At 39.0% G+C, this 17,000-nt stretch overlaps 1 protein-coding gene across 4 annotated transcripts in view; it reads right to left on the bottom strand.

Moving 5' to 3' along the window:
* Positions 1-17,000, bottom strand: part of LOC137982047 (E3 ubiquitin-protein ligase TRIP12-like) — a 62,905-nt gene that overhangs the window by 24,319 nt on the left and 21,586 nt on the right. For all 4 annotated transcript variants that reach the window (XM_068829072.1, XM_068829073.1, XM_068829074.1 and 1 more), the window contains exons 20-34: positions 16,063-16,116; positions 14,645-14,756; positions 12,933-13,000; positions 12,040-12,089; positions 9,344-9,372; positions 8,502-8,710; positions 6,996-7,585; positions 6,181-6,418; positions 4,403-4,472; positions 4,100-4,206; positions 2,981-3,007; positions 2,785-2,870; positions 1,730-1,814; positions 1,206-1,241; positions 370-441 (exon numbers count right to left, since the gene is read on the bottom strand). In XM_068829072.1, the coding sequence (XP_068685173.1) occupies positions 370-441; positions 1,206-1,241; positions 1,730-1,814; positions 2,785-2,870; positions 2,981-3,007; positions 4,100-4,206; positions 4,403-4,472; positions 6,181-6,418; positions 6,996-7,585; positions 8,502-8,710; positions 9,344-9,372; positions 12,040-12,089; positions 12,933-13,000; positions 14,645-14,756; positions 16,063-16,116 (1,833 nt within the window). The remainder of the gene's footprint in view (positions 1-369; positions 442-1,205; positions 1,242-1,729; positions 1,815-2,784; positions 2,871-2,980; positions 3,008-4,099; positions 4,207-4,402; positions 4,473-6,180; positions 6,419-6,995; positions 7,586-8,501; positions 8,711-9,343; positions 9,373-12,039; positions 12,090-12,932; positions 13,001-14,644; positions 14,757-16,062; positions 16,117-17,000) is intronic.

The following is a 17,000-nucleotide window of genomic DNA, read 5'->3' as shown; positions in this document are numbered from 1 at the left end:
AAGTAACCGTGGCAACAGGAAAGCCCTGCAAAAACACCCCATATTTTGGCTTTAGCTGCTCATATCTCAAAAACGAACTAGGTGACCCCCATTTTTTATTTCTGAAATGTAATCAGCAATACAAAGGTGGTGGTGACAAGACAAGTTAAAATGGAAAACAGCTCACTTCCGGTTGCCATCCGCGGTTCAAAAATGTCGCATGCTTAAACTCCCTAATTAACGTAACATTTACATAAGCGTAAGAACGAAAACGATTCCTTTTTTACACTTATGCCACTCATTGGTGCACTAGGTAGACCAACTTTAAGCATGCACTTCAAAAATGCATTCGGTGTATTTATTTATTCATTTATTTATTTCATTCATTACCTGTTCAAGCTGGTTGATACACAAATGCAGTTTCTGAATCAAGGCATTCAATGGAGCCACTTGAAGTTCATCCTGCCACAAAAAATCCACCAGGGTATATCAATAACGAAACAAGATACATGTACTTCGTTCGCACTAAAACTATAAATTGTCGTAGAGTGTCGCACAACAACCCTTACAACCACCTTATTGTTGTAAGCAGGTACAAGAGAGAATGAGGAGGGAGAACACATCCACCAAACATGGGCCTCTTCCGATGATAATTTTTTCCAATCTAAATTTAGCCTGAGGTAATGACGCGCGACTATTTGGGTGGCATGGGTACGAGATCAAAGGAACTTTCACAGCATGGCGTGAACCTTAAAATAGATTTTAAAAAGAACCAATAAGGGGTATGGGGATGTGTTCTCTTTTCTCCCCCACTCTTAGTAGGTAGTAAAATGCTTTGACTCGAAGACACTGTGTTGGACATCAAAAGTAGTCATGCATCACATGCATTTCTTGACATAACAAAAACCTCTGAGCGCCTTCAACGAGGGTCGAACCGATAATCGACGACTATCAGTTCTGACGCCCTAAAACAGAGACTTCTTGGAATGGAACTACAGCGTTAGATACTATCGGCAAAAATTTCAAATGATAGCATATTTGCAACACATTCGAATGCAATAACCAATCTAAAGAACAATGGGTGAAGAAAGTCTAAGTTTTATAGGAAAATAATGCTGGAATAACAACCAAATTCTCCCAACAGGAGAAGAGTCATTTTGTGGTCAAAATAACACTGACCAAGAACCACAAGCAAAACCTGCATAAGGAAATAAGGAATTTGTTACCCCAATTTTGAGGTCCACAGCAGAACTTGTATCTTGCTGGAATGAAAAAAGTGAGAATGATTAAGACATTGATACTTACACATGTAGAAATGAACAAAAAACTACACGAATGCAAGACAGAGAGTGCAAAAAAAAAGTCACGCCAGTCTTACTCTGTATACGCGGCACACAGTTGTTCCCGTATAAAGGGGCAAAAAGACAGTAAGAGGTTCATTTGGACTCGAGATCTGCCAAGGGGGAAGAAGGGGCCCTCAGAACGAAAGGAAAGAATAAACAGAACATAATCCCGTTCAGTGCCCTTTCATGGATATATCGATTGTTCATATTCCCCATTTAAACTAGATTTGAGTTTTTGACAAATTCCTATGCGCAACTACCAGTATTAACCACGACAAGAACACAAGATCAAGGAATAACCCAAGAAAGTGTTGCGTGACTTTCCAATTAACTGCCTAAAAACAGATCTTTTTAAAAATATCTCGCTAAAATTTTGCCAAAGCTATTTTGCTGTCGATAATACTGACCGGTAATCCCATGAAAACGTGAAAAAATATTCTTAGACGTTTTTCTTGTGGTAAAGCATCGTGTGCCGCCGTCGACGTAAGATATCTAAGATAATACAAAAAGAATGTACAAATAATTACGTTTACATTTGCAAGCCACTGAGAGTCCAGGGTATGGTTTGTGATGTTAACAGGGCATTGAAAGCCCCTTTTAATAATGAACGAAAGCCAGATACATTTTAACTGTGGTATGAACTAGTAAACTGCGGTAAGACCTCTTACGGGATATAAAACAAACTGGCATTGGACCATTTTACAGTCCTTTGAATGAAAGTGAGGCTGGAGTTGACCTTGCTTTGATACAAACCCCACTGCTTTTCTGGCGTTAATGATGCTGTTCTCATGCTAATAAGTAGGAATTTACATACGAAAAACAGTGAGGTTTCTATCAAGCAAGGTCAACTCCAGCCTCACTTTCCTTCAAAGGCCAGGTAACCAAGCACACAACTGTAAATGACCAGATCCTAAGTGGCATGACATCTCAGACAGTCAAGTCGTGCAGCACAATCACATGGTTATGGGTTAAAATCACATACCTACCCGGAATCCCTTAAGTCTTTCTAGGCTTCTTTGCATATGCTTCATATCGTGGGTCACATATTTCTCTGCTAACAGGGGTCTGTTTTCTTTTGCGTTCGCTGGGCTGATGAGTGTTTCAGAAAAGATACCTCTGCCATGGGTTGAAACTCACTTTGATCCAACTGCCATCCACAACCTTGGACGTCACTCTTAAAACCGCATGTCCCATGATATGTTTGCTGACCGTGACTTGAGCCCGCGGTGTCTCGTGCATTCCTTTACAGTAATTCCGCTGTTGTTAAATGATCCCACACAACATGAAGTACCACATGAGGATTCGGTCGCTGAGTAACCGCCGCGCATGGTCAACGCAGTGAGTTTCGACGATGGCAGAGGTCTCTTTTCCCATACTCGTCAGCCCAGCAAACGCAAAAAGAAAAGGGTTCTCTGCTAGCAGGGAATTCAAATATCTGACTTTTGCATATTGTTTAAATCACCTGAGGATATTTGGTACGATCCCACTGTGGAGTATTTCAAACGCACAAGCGCTGTTGTCTTCATTAGTCAGCACATCGGATATGTCCTACAGAACACAATTCGGAGCAACTCAGTGTCTTGTTTCTTCCGACTTACAGTTTAGGTTAACAACAAAATTCATCGAGTTTAAGAGAACAATCATGTTTAAAAGGTTACCTTGAGGGCCGGAACAAACATTTCTTTCTGCAAAACGAAGACGAAACACAAGTAAGCTCTCAAGGCCAAACACTGGATGCCAACGCATGTTAAATCGTAACCTCAGACTTGACCTCTCCACATTTAAGGAGAATTTTAACCCCAACTGTTGTGTCGCATCGGTTCGTGTTGGAAAAACTTTTACCAATACACGGTAGTGGACATAGAGGAAACCTCAGTTTAAAAAAAAATTCTCAGGTCAGGTCCACTAAGGCTTTTGGAATAAGCTCTCCGACAGCAAAAAAATTTTCTCAACTGCTGAAAGTGCCTATCACCTCAACAGTCTTTTCCACTTTATTTATATTTATTCTTCGAAGTAGCCCCAAATATATTGTGTTGTTTTCAGAACCTTTTTATTGAAAAGTTGCTTTTTTATTCGCTTTAAAAAATGGGAAAAGAGGTCACAATTTTATCCATGACCGACCAATTAAGGGGAATGGGTTCGATACCGGGCTGACCTCACAAATTAACCCTTTAACTCCCAATAGCGCCACTTATAGATTTTACTCTGTCTAACGCCAGACGATTTTACTCGTCAATGGGGAACCCCACGGGGCTGAAAGGGTTAATTTGCATTGATGATTTCAAAGAACTATTACAATGAAAAGCAGTCTGTGACGTCAACCTGGCATTAAACCCACTCCTCCTCTATGCGTGGTCATAGATCAAGTTACAACTAGTTGTCCCACTTAACGGAACCTCCAAAACAGTGACTTTGAAGGAGAGAGTTACATAAACTTAAGAATTAGTCTTAGACAAGTGCAAAGAATTATTGAGTGGAAAAGGGTTTTTTTGAGGTAATGGATACTGTGATCTTCCCATTAGAAAATCGTCCCTAGTTCCAATATGTGAAATTTATGTTTTACATCACACGAAAATAGTGGCTTTAAGTTGATGGGTAACAATTCCATAATCATGCAAACAAAAGCAAAGTTCACACACGTTTTCCCATGCTCCGCGTCACCTGCGTGAGGTTGTTTTGCTTTGTGATTGGTTGAAATTCCGCACCTGCTGTGATTGGTCAAACCTGTTTCTTTTGGGACAATTTGAAATTGATCAATTGTCACAGAGAATACTCACATCTAAAGTAAGTTGCTCTGAAGCACTCTTAAGCTGCCTTAGAACGCTGAGTGCTGGATGCGAGTCTCCCTTCTGTTGGTCGAAGTACTCCGAACAGAACTTTGTTGCTGTAATAAATTAAGGATCAGGATTAATTTAGGGAAAGAATGTTTGGAGAAATTACAGAATACAGGGCCACATTCGAGATCGGTGGAAGTACCGACTCGTTTAAATATGGGCAACGAGAGAGGCCCCCGTCCACAACAAGGCCTGACCAAGAAAGCACAACTCGTTGAGGCATATATGGTTGTTTTTGTCGAATACCTTGGTCTTTTATCCATGTCAAGATTTTGTCGCGATTTTCAGTAGTTCCGCTTCCACTTGAAGCTTCCAACTAAAGACAAAACAAACAAAAAAACATATGGTATGTTAGTTACAGAAAGTTTGAATCAGTCACTAAGAATCCATTAGTTTATATCAGAAAGGTCAAGTCTACCCTTGGTTCTCTCTACGGGCTTCTAAAATCTCACCAATCAACAGTAAATACCGTACAAGCAAACTTTATCTGTTTATTAATCCTATGACACAAGAAACATGAGCTCAGACAAAAACAAAAGAACCGGGGGGGGGGGGGGGGGGGTTCTCCAGTTGGCAATGGGTGGGGATGACCGTGGTATCTTTTAGGGGTCAAAATCAGGGATCGGGTATCTTTTAGGGTGTACATGTATAAAAGTTTTTTGGGCCACCAAAGTTGAGGCTGGTATCTTTTATGGTATCTTTACTGTTCTTGAAATTAATAGATCTGAGAATTATGACAATGCTTTTTAAACTTTTCAAGCAGAAGGTGTTTGAAGTTGACGTGTCTGGAACTATTAAAAATGCTTTAAAATCATAAATTTGTTCATTTTTAGCTGGTATCTTTTAGGGGTATTCTTGAAAATTTCCGACAATCATCTCTGCCCTAAGATATATGGGAGTTCACACCCCCCCCCCTCCCAACAAAAGGACGCCCTCCGTTATCTTTTGCTCCCCTACCCGCAGGGAATTTTTTTCCAGTGTAAATAGACCAAAGAGACAAAAAACAAGTGAGAATGGAAATACATGGAAATACACTTAAAAAGGCACATTGAGAAAACCCCTCTTCTTTTTGTAGACGCCTTCTGCTTGTATTTGCTCATTAGTGTTTCTTGAAGAATTTCACATTTCGAGTAGGGCTAGAGCATAAATTCTATACATAAACAACCTATTTAAAACGATAGGCTTAAATTAAATTTTGAGTTGGGGTGAGTATTTGGTTACTGTTAGGGTCAGGGTTCATGTCTATTTAAAACGGAGGGTTAGCCTTCTTAACTGAGTGTTTTTCGGACATGAGAAGGTAAGTTGAAAAGAAGGGTTTATTACGGAACACTTTCTGACGTTTTCATAAACGTCACCCCATTATCAAATATCAAATTACGTTTTATTATGTAAAAGATACTTAAAAGGAAACGTCAGAGGTTATCCTTATCAAGGACGCTCCCTATGTAAAATAAGAGGAAGTTATAATACAATTTAAAATCTAAGAATTATTAAGAATTGGCTAGAAATTTACAAAATTTTACAAAACTTTCCAAGTTTGATTTGAAAAATGCTAAATCCTGTTCATCTACTTTCTCTTTGGGAAGAGTATTCCACTGTTTACTAATTCTAACAAAGAATGAATGGAAAAAAACAGTTTACTCCTTGCTATCCTAAACACCTTGCTATCCTAAACATATCTCATGCAATCTTTCACAGAGGAGTTACTATACATTTAATATATAGTCCTGAAGGAAACAGTTTTGTTTTCCCGAGAGTCCTGACTTTTTCCAAGACGAAGTTGAGAGAAATATCAGGTCTCGAGGGAAGACAAAACTAACTAGTTTGCCGAGGGACCAGCCATTAAGTGATTTGCCTTCAACAATCGCAGCAAAACATCCGGCGTGGGAAACAACTGCGGAATTGTATCCCGGTCAGGATCCATTTGAATTTGATCAGGGGCACGTGATCAAGAATCATCCAATCACAGTGCTCATTTTGTTGAGTGAAAGTCTAGGTATATAACAAATTAACTTGTTTCTTACTTTAGCTGGTCGTTCTGCAGTCCCTGACGATCTGCAACCCGATCTGGACGAAGACTGAGAGGCCAAAAATGAGGCTCGACTTTCGTGAAACAAAGTCTTTGCCGACGATGATGATGGTATGCCAATCGTCTGACTATTGACTTCCACATATGCATCTGAAGTACCAGGAACGCTGGCAGCCTTGCCTCGGCTGGGTCGTTTTGAATATCGCTTTCTTCTTAACACCTCCCCTAACCTCCTGCAGTAACCAAGTCAAAGATAACGAAAATTGAGACGGCTCACACTTGAAAACAAGTCTGTTTGAGTAAACCTAAATCGGTCAAAGTACGTGTATGCTCAGGTGTTCAGGTGGAAATAATCAGCGCTTTTTGAATTCATTCTCTTTGAAAGGAAAACAGCATTTGTGTCGAATTTCCTTCCATCTAAGTGAAGGAATTTGTCTACATGAGTTCATTATTACATCACCATTAGCCAAGAATACAGCCCAAAATTTTGGATTTCTCTGAAGTTAGAGGCCAATACACCAGACTATCTTTGTGCAATGTTGCTTTAAAATTAGTAAATGAAACAACACACAAGCCTGGTCGGTTCCAGTGATCAGTTCCATCTACTAAACGGAAATGACCCTACTAACTACGCTGAGTATTCACTGATTCGGCTAGGTTACGAGATGTGTCCCGTTTTTTTACCGAAAAACAGTTAAACTACCTTGAAACTGCCCTGCTAAAGAACAAAATTTTGCTGGTGGTATGTTACGCATGCACACTCGAAATATCCATTTGGAGAAAAAAAGCTGATATTTTAAGTAGTCTTACCTCGTTACGGGTATTGAAGATGACGCCTCTGCTACTCTTTGTGCTGGGATTTCAACTTCGTGGTTGCTATTTGCCAGATTCTCTGATGAACAGTTCTTTTCGGGCACACTCGGTTTAATTGCTAACTGCCCGTTTGCTAAGTCTCTAACTTTGTGCATGACGCCTTCTCGTCGAAAAGAAACATGATAAACATCTGGCAGCTTTTGCATTACAATGTCTGCCATTTGAAGGGCATTGGTTATCACTCTTAAGTCGCTAGACTGAAGCATTCCCCCAATCAAGCTGGAGATCGGATGTCTTTTAAGGACCACGCCCAATAAATCCGGAGGGGCATGGCACAGTACTCGAAGAATAGCATTTACGCATTTATGTCGAACAGCTGGTCCAACTGAAGAACTAAAAATCTTGTACAAAGCTGAAAACATCCCACAAGTGTATGAAGAAGCCAGTTCAGTTTCTTGCGATAAAATCACCTCACGTTCATCCCTGCCTGTAGGTTTAGCTTCATCTGTGTTTGAGGAAGAGGTAGAAGTTTCGCTACCGCCAGGGCAGCGTTGAATTTGTCTCGATGTGCCAGTGTCCTCATTTGTCTACAAAAAGAAAAGTATGAGTCATGTTACATTAAATGTTTAAGTTACAATTTCATGACCTCAAGCACTCTTTTCCAACCATTTTGTCATGGAAACATGCTCATGTATGGGAACAGTCATTACCAGATTTCCCCTAATTGCCATTGTCATCAGCAACTGGAGCCACAATGGACCAAAAACGGACAGCGCATGCTCCCCATTGCTTTCAGTCATTACGGTTGAGAAGATTTATGAACCAACCAAACCCAAAATGGTTTTCTGCCAACAGAGCAAACGCACCCAACAACTCCAAAGTGTAACGCAACTATGTTGGATTCGTTTGCACAGCTCTTCCAACATTGTTGGGCCTAACGCATGCGCAATAGATATGGTCTCCACGGAGACAGCAACGCATTAACATGTTGAAAACAACATGGCACGCAAATTTTGTAAGTTTGCAAAGTCGACTAGGTCGTATCCTTCCCATAATAAACTGCACGTCCTTACATTGTTGGGAGTTTCTGTGTCCATCTGCACACAACTGCCAACACCATCCAACATCTGCAGAACCAACAACTCCATTGCTGGGAGTTGTTGCATCCGTTTGTATGGGGTTTAAAGCTCGAACATTGGCTCATAAAACTTTCTTATGGAGGTGATGTTATTTCATCAACTGACTTTAAAACACCAAATTTCAGGTTTTAAATATACATGTAAACAACAAATTGACAGAGGGATTTGTGCATGGCTGGAGCAAGGGCAACTTAGTAGAGGTCGAAAAAGTTATGTGAATTGACTTCAACTTGAACATATTTCAGAATGCCTGAAACAGAATATCTTAAAAATCATGTCCCACTGCCAAACGAACAACACTCAACGATAATGTACTACCATTGTAAAAACATTGTACATAGTATGTTGTAATTCTTCATTGCACCTGTTGCATACTGTTGAAGTCAACAGTGTACGTCCTTCCCAGTGTTGTGAGTGTCAATTCGTCTTCCCCGCCTTGATAAGCAGCTTCAATAATCTTGCTGTCTATCCATGAGTATGTGTGCCACAGCCCTCGGTCATCTCTCCATTGCCAGAGGCCTTGTTCAGCTTTGTGTTGTGGTTTAAATAGCAAAGCATCCACTTCGAAAATACCTGCGACAGATATGGAGTGGGTTAGCTCAACAACAAAGGACTTTGCTCATTTGGTTTTACCTAAAAGGGAGGAGGGAGGTGCAACACTAAGGAATGGCGTAGCCCGTGCCTGGTTACGTTTTTTTTTTTGGGCAGAATACCAGTTGTACATGTACTAGAAAGCTGCAGGTCATCTCAGAGGGGGAGGGGGAGGGTGGTGTAAACCCCCTGCATCCTTCCCCCAGATCTGCCCTGTCACAACAACTGAACAAGGTTAGAGAGCTCTACATACATCCGCACGTATCATTAATGTTATTTTTAGGTCAGGGTTATGATGAACGTTGATGTTTGCTTGAAGGGCTTAGTTTCGGAGACACAGTGTGACATTCATCACTTGTACATCAGAACTGTCAGGTAAAATGCTTAAAGTTAAGGGAGAGAGAAAGGGGACACTTTTGAGGCATACTGCATTTCTGAAAATATTTGTCACTAAATTACACAATAATTACAACCTGTAATTTTGATAAAGAATACTCATTAGACTATTATTGCCCAGCATATCAGCTCGTCATTGTTTATCCACAGAGATTTCCCAATCCAATTTTTACTTATTGCTTACAAGCAGATAAAAGAAAACATGTTACAAAATCTTACCATCTGAAGGCAATTTTGGTAGCAGTTCACTGTTGGAAATAAAACAAACTTCTTATTCAAAAATAAAGAGATTGGCCACTTGGATAGAAGAAAACCAACTGGTTAACACTTACTGTAGCTTCCCACCTTGCACTTTACTATTAAGAGAATCTGGATTATCGTTATATTATTAATTTAATTAAAAAATAATATGATGTAGATGACTTATTTTATTTTATAATGAACTAAATAAACATTTAATTTGATTTGTCTTGAAATACCTAAAACCAGGGAATTTCGAGTCCTGACATTCCATTCCATTCCCCACCCCCTTTTCAATGTTGCAACCATTTTGTCAGTGACCGTGATCAGAAGCATGTTTTAACATTGAAAAATCAGGATTGTGAGAAAACACTTTTTTTTCCATTAAAGTCCTACTATGATCAAAAAATCGTCTTCTTTTTCCCTTCAACTGGCAAAATTTTGAGCTTTGATTTTTATCCAAAGGCTGTTTATTTCAAGTGTAAGGTTTGGATTTCACGGTCTGCCATTAGTCGCGTTCAAAACTGACTGATTCGACCTCAGAGGGTTGGATTTAGGGAAAGTGACACCATTTACTTACTAGCTTAAAGTTTCAGCGTGTTAACGCAACTTATTATATATGCAAAACACAAGTTTCAAAATCTGAAAGTCCAAAACTCCTGTGCTGCATATTAATTCAGCCAAATACACACGCATTGCATTCTTAAACCAGTGAGTCTTTGGCGTCATTTTCTCCTTGACCCAGCTCTCTCAAGACTTTAAAGTTAGTAATGGCGGACCAACAAATAAGAATCCACTTAAAATAAACAGGTGTCTTTTTAAAATCAGACCTTAAAACTTGGGTCACTTAGTGTTTAGTTAACATAGTTTTGAACTCCAAAGAAAAGTAATAATAATTGTTTTTTTGGTCATAGTGGCACTTTAAGGAAAGGAAGGATGCCTCCTTTGATAAAAAGCATTTACTAAATGCTCAAATTAATATCTATGAATGTCTCAATTTTGTCACTGGTAGTTGCTAATAAAATTACAGGCAACCACGTGCCAGCAGAGTGCAATGTTGAAGTGAGGTTTTGATGCTACAGAACCCCTCTCTTTAAGTTAATGAGTGCTCAGACAAAAAAAGTCAGTGAAACCACCTGGAGGAAGAAAGCATAACCACGTGACAAATAAAAGGACTATACATAATTCAATGCTTATTGCAAAGTTTGCAACAAGCCAGGCTGTATCTTTTACCAAAATAAATACTCTAGATCTTGGTTACACAAGGGTCGAGTTGTTCAAAGTGTTCAATTAATATTGAAGGGTCGAGTTGTTCAAAGTGTTCAATTAATATTGGCCAAGGCTGTGCTCTAACGGCGCCCGGTCGCCTGAGGCGACTAACATTTGGTTTCGGGCGAGTGAGAAAAACTACCCGGTCGCCCGGCCGGGCACTCTGGCTTATTGTATTTATAGTAGATAAGGCGGCTAAAAATTTTAATATGTTGGCGGTTATAGTTTACGAAACCTCTCAGAAAATGTTTTATCTTCGTACGAAACAGTCGGTTTAAAGGCCGTTCCACATGATTTCATAATCTGTGACTTTGCACGTGACGGCCGGCGGCCGCACGAATTTGGATTCGTTCTCAAAAAAACATAGCATTAAATTTGGAACATGGAGTTTGGCATTTCTTGGTTATAGTTTAAAAAAAGAGTTGTTACTTCTGCTCTGACAGCGGTAAAGCGCGGCCGGCGAAGCGGTGTAATTTACTTTTGTATGAATCCGGGAATCGCAATTTATGCGACAGTTTATGCAAATTTAACATTTTTACATTTTTTTGCGGCTGCGCCTGCTTGGCTGAAATACATTTAGGTTATGGTTGTTTTTCCCCAGTATATGAAATAACGAAATAAGGAAAAAGGAAAGATATCATGTCATTTGTTGTTGTTTTAGAAACAGAGCAATCCCGCGTTGTCTTTAGTTCGTGACAAACCATTGCGTGCCCTAAACAAATAACGCTGTGACTGGCGCTTCGACCGAATCCACAAAAAGCTCATTCCACTATTAAAACATTTTACTGATAATATAAGAAAAAAATACTTAAGTTCTGTCCTGTAGCAATGATTTTCGTCCAATCAAGATGACTTGCTCAAAAAAAAATTGATACCTTTTATGGGTCGCGGTGGTTTTTGTTTCACGGCAGTTTTCACAAAAGCTCCACGTGAATCAAGCGGCATTGATTCACGTTTTGAAAATTCATTTTTAACCCAACTAACCAGTAAAAACGTTTACCTGTATTACACCCAAACGTTTTTATATAAAACTGCCGCAATCTTTACTTTTTCACTTTTAAACTTGAAAACATTGGTGGCATTGCCACTTTTCTCGTCTTTCTCAAGTATGGCGTGAAAAATTTGACGGGTTGCCGGTTTTTCTTGCACTAGCGAGTTTGACGATCACCAGAGCAGTAACAGCAATGTTTTGTTGAGAGAAAGATGTATGAAGATCTTCCTTCAGATAATTAATTAAATAAATAAATAATTAATTCGGGCGACCAACTTGGAGGGCTGGGCACCCCAGCTGAAATGCTTGGGAGCCCGAAGGGCTCCCCGAAATTTTCCTTAGAGCACAGCCTTGTTGGCAATAACTTTCTTAAATCTTTAGGAAAGGAACATGTATCATTTTGCAAAAAACAAACCTGATAAAACAAGTAATTTCAAAAAATTCCTGTGGACTTCTTGATAGAAGCTATGGAAAGAAAAAATACAGAGATTATTGAACAACTGGTTTACATACGGTATGTCCATGGCAATTTGCTTTGCCTTTCTCCAAATAGATACCTTTATTTTGTGAAGGAAAACACCAAAAGATACACAAAGAAGATGTACATGTAAGGAAGGAAACCCGACAAAATACACAATCTAAAAGGCAATGGTTACTCCTAATGGATAAGCAATTCTCGGACTTAGCTGGACCTGCTCCCAACGGAGTGGCTTCACAGCTCAGTTGGGAGAGCACTGCACTGGCATTGCCGACAGAGGTGATGGGTTTGAATCCATGGAGCCAGCTGAATTTTTCAATTGTCTATAAGAAGCAATTGCTTTAATTGTCCAGCTATGTGCAAGGATCTCATCATGTTGAAAGAGTTTTTTCTTAAATTCTGTATCAAGTAATTGCGTTCGACATTAGGAGAATGCAATTTCTATTCTTGGGTGTCCTGTGCATAGGGTAAGCTTTGGCAAAATTTTTCAGCACCATGTTGTATTACATCATACATGTATTGATAAATGTAGGTCATAATGCATGTGCAAATGGCGATCATGCACCTTGTGATGTTTAGTTCCTATATAAAATTGTTTCTTCTGCTACGCTTCTCCTTTGCTTCCAAAGCGACTGAGTTTAAGTACTATTCCTGGTTTCCAAAGACATCACAACCACCATGTTGGTGTCCCGACCCGATCCTCTGGGAAATTGAACTCTATTATTACACAAACGTTTTTTTTGTTTTCATTGAAAAAAATGGCTGTCAATCACGTGAATAAAAACCAAGAATAGTTATCACTTTACCATCGCGAATATAATTTTATTTACCTCTGCATTCTCTATCTCTCCTGGTTCCGTTGTACCCAGCAATAAATATAAAATTGTGTCAGATACATCTAGAGTGGGATACAGTGAAGACATATCCATGAAGCAGTCATTCTTCTACATTTGTAAAATACTCGCTAAAGGGTTAAAACTCTGTTGTTTTTTTTTTCATAAGCTGCAAAGAAATGTCAGCATTTTTGGCGGTAGAGTGGCCTGTCATTATTGGAGTTTGAAGAAAAATAGTAATTTTCCTGGGCCCAGTTGTTCGAAAGCCGATTAACTTAATCCAGGATTAGCGTAAACTTTAGTTTCACATTTTCAACTTTTTGGTGAAAGTTTCTTTTGCATATTTTTGTTTTTCAAGATTGACTTCTTCTAATGTAAGGCTTTGCTGAATATCAGCGTTGATCAGCATTTGGGATTAGAGAAATAAACCTCTTGGTTAATTTTTAACCTGGGATTAGTGTTAATCGGCTTTTGAACAACCGGGCCCTAGTGTACATGTCAGTGTTTTTGTCATAAACATTCACCAGAAGCACATGACCTTGAAGTGTGTAACTGGCAACTCTTTTCCTTGAAACAAAGCTGGGGATTTTAGGACACCAATTTTATGCCCTCGGTAATTGCTTGACATTCTCTGTCTTTGTTATTCTTTTGACGCACGATTTTGGAGTTAATACACTTAAAACTTTAAAATGTGTACATCTATAAAAACCGCTTTAAAAACTGCAATAAATTTCGCTGAAAACTCAGCCTCATCAGGCATGTTCCGCCATCTTGGATTCAAGAATCCACAATGGCGGAACATGCCTGACGGAACATGCCTGACGAGGCCGAGTTTTCAGCGAAATTTATTGCAGTTTTTAAAGCGGTTTTTATAAACATACACATTTTTAAGTTTTAAGTGTATTAACTCCAAAATCGTGCATCAAAAGAATACCGGTAACAAAGACAGAGAATGTCAAGCAATTACCGAAGTCTATCTAGTTCTTTTATCGCTTTGACAAAAGAACTTTCTGAAGCAATTTTATGCCCAAATATGGATAAAAATAAGATCGAAGCTGAATATGCAGGAAAATGCATGAGCTACATTACATCCAAATAAGGAAGTCTTTAAACTAACAAACCCCAGCTCTGAACCAGAGTTAAATGCTTCAAGGTCATGAACTTCTGCATTCACCTATGCGCAAAATAGTAAATGTTAATTGACAAATCAGACCATTATTTTGCTTTACTTTTGTTATGTTATAAGTAAGGCTAGGGTATACAAGATGCATTATTGCAAGCAACCCGAACTTGAAGTGAGTCTGGACCAAGCCCAGGCATTTGAATAAAAGTTAGTTGAAGTTGGTCACTGATTAATCTTTGGTTTGAAAGAATCTGTCTTTTATTACTTCAATTTACTATGTAAGGGAAAAAATGGCAGACTTTTATGAGTGAAGTTGCAAACGATTTTTATTGACTATTGGTACTTAGTAAAACCACTGCCAGCCATTACTGCAACTTTCAAGAAAACAATAATAGTTAAGATGAAGCTGTAATGGACCCTAATTCAGAACACAGAGTTGCACCTTATACCAATACAACGAAATTGGACATTGTAGAGAGTTGTATGTTATCTGGCTTAATTGTCTAGTTTTAATGGTCATCATGAGGGTACAAGTACTTTTCCAGAAACTTGTTGGTAGTACATCCTTAAGCAAGAATTGACTTACTTTGCCGCAGTAGCTGTACTGCTATAGCTGAGCTGCTGTTACACAGCACACCTAACATGCGTAGCACCATGACAAATGTGCTTGTACTTATAACAGGTGGAGCCATCATCAGCTGAACAAAGGCAGAAGGAAAAGTTTGTCATGTAAAAAAGGAAAACAACAATTTACTATTTAAGGGTAATGTAGAGTGCTGGAACAAAAACACAAAATTTATTACACAAACTAATGATATGCTGGTGCATGTACAAGTACATGTATTCCACTTATTCCATTTTACTTAGTCACTGGAAAATTTCCACTTTACAGAAATGTGAAATGAACAAGTCAAACAAAATTTTATCCCTTTCTCTATGGTGGAAATACACTTTGTGACCAAGCTATAGACCACTTTCATAAGTGGCGACCTCCTTTACATTCTTTTGTATTTATATTAATTAGACCTGCCACCCTCGTCTTGAAACAAATATTCTATTGAAATTTGCTCGTCGTAGCAAGGCTAGAAAGGCTTATTAGCATTAAAACAGAAGAATATTTTATTTGTCCGCCATTATGAAAGGGGTCTATGGAGTTCACAGCCACTCAAATACTGGGAGAAGGCAGGAAGTGTAGTAGAATTTTGGACCTTGTACAAAGACCAAAAAGATAGCTTTAAATTTGTCCAAAAGCCCAGGAGTAAAATGGCAAAAATGAGGCTCTCCTAGGATTACTGGCAGGGCTCGAAATTGCGACCAATACGGTCGCATTTGCGACTAAATTTTTCCTTTTGCGACTAAAATATCTGGAGAAGTCGCAAATTTGCGACTTGTTGTCACGTTCGTTCTTTCGAAACAAAAGGGTTAGCAGTTGCCACTTTGCTGCTACTTTTGCTAAAATAAATAAATATCTAAATAAATGACAAAATTATTTTGTTTCTCGCTGTGAATTTTCTCTGAAGGTAGCGTAATTGTTGAGTAATTTAGCTGCGATGTTACGTGCACAGCTCCATTCCTTAGATCATTCGCCATTTTCAGCAGTTTCTTTACACACAAGTATTGCGGGCTCATTCATATTTTTTGCTAAACCGCTGACAACACAATGCAGCGCGGCGATTTTGCGACTAGAATTTGCGAAATTGCGACTAAATTTTCGTACTTTATCGCAAAATGCGACTGGATTTTTTCGTTAATTTCGAGCCCTGAAGTCTGGTAAATTCAGATGTGTGACACAGCTCTAAGACACAAATGAAATGAAACAACAACAATCGACAAGACCTCTCCTGTGAAATTAAAACAGCCACAAAGACAGAAGCAAACTTAATGGTCTTAAAACAGCAGTCACAGATGAAAACAAGCAGCATGGGAGCATCCTTTCCCTCGTAGGGTCTCAAAAACAACTGGGTTCACATGAAGTTTGCAACAATATTTATTACCACCACTTACCAACTGCTGTAAGTTGTTGAGAAGTCCATGAGACGCAAGTTCCTCAAGGTGCTTCTGGAGCATAAAACGAAACAATCAACTTTCAAAACAAAATTTCACAATGTCCATGACCAATCCAACTTTCTGAATTATTACAATGCCAACCATAGTTTCTAAGGAGTTATCCAAGGGTTATGCAGATGCTGCAGTAAAGTGAAAAATGTCACTTTAATTCCCTAATTTCATGGGTATACCACTTGACTAGCTATTAACCCTTTCAGGCCCGATAGTGCCAAATGGCACTTATAGATTTTACTCTGTCTAACGCCAGACGATTTTACTCGTCAATGGGGAACCCCTCGGGCCTGAAAGGGTTAATATTACAGGTGACAAATTACGTTCATAAGACACAGGTTATTTTCAAACCTGGACGCCTTTTTGGCTTTGTAGGAAAGTTGCCATGGCAACATTGTAACTTCAGATGTGAAATTTTAAATTAACACTGAATTTCGCACCAAAATTAAGGAGTAATTTGTCACCCATGTTATAAATGTATACACTGGTGTCCAGAAATGCAGATACTGTAATTAAATGGATGTATAATTTGGTGTCCGACACAAAATGTTTTGCTTTTTATTTCAAACAATAAGGTAAGTGAAAGAAATGTGTACATTTCAAGTGCGGACTATACAGCTGTAGATGAAAGAGAGAAATGATTTTCACACTCATCTGGGCAATTCAAGCGATATTCTTGTCTCTTATAGACACCTGAAAAATTTAAGTGGCTCTAACACGATTCAAGACCATGACCTCTGCAATGTTGGTGCAATGCTTGACCTACTGAGCAATGAAGCCACACAGAGCAGGTCAATTTGTTGGGCTCATGCGTTCCCGTGAAAGGTACCACCTGAATTTTTCAGGTGTCTAGAAGAAGCAATTGCTTAAATTGTCCAGATAAC

The sequence above is a fragment of the Montipora foliosa genome, chromosome 13 (assembly GCF_036669935.1).
Source record: "Montipora foliosa isolate CH-2021 chromosome 13, ASM3666993v2, whole genome shotgun sequence".
In the NCBI taxonomy this organism is placed as follows: domain Eukaryota; kingdom Metazoa; phylum Cnidaria; class Anthozoa; order Scleractinia; family Acroporidae; genus Montipora; species Montipora foliosa.
Note: the sequence above shows the minus strand (reverse complement) of the source record. Positions and strands in the feature narration are given on the sequence as shown.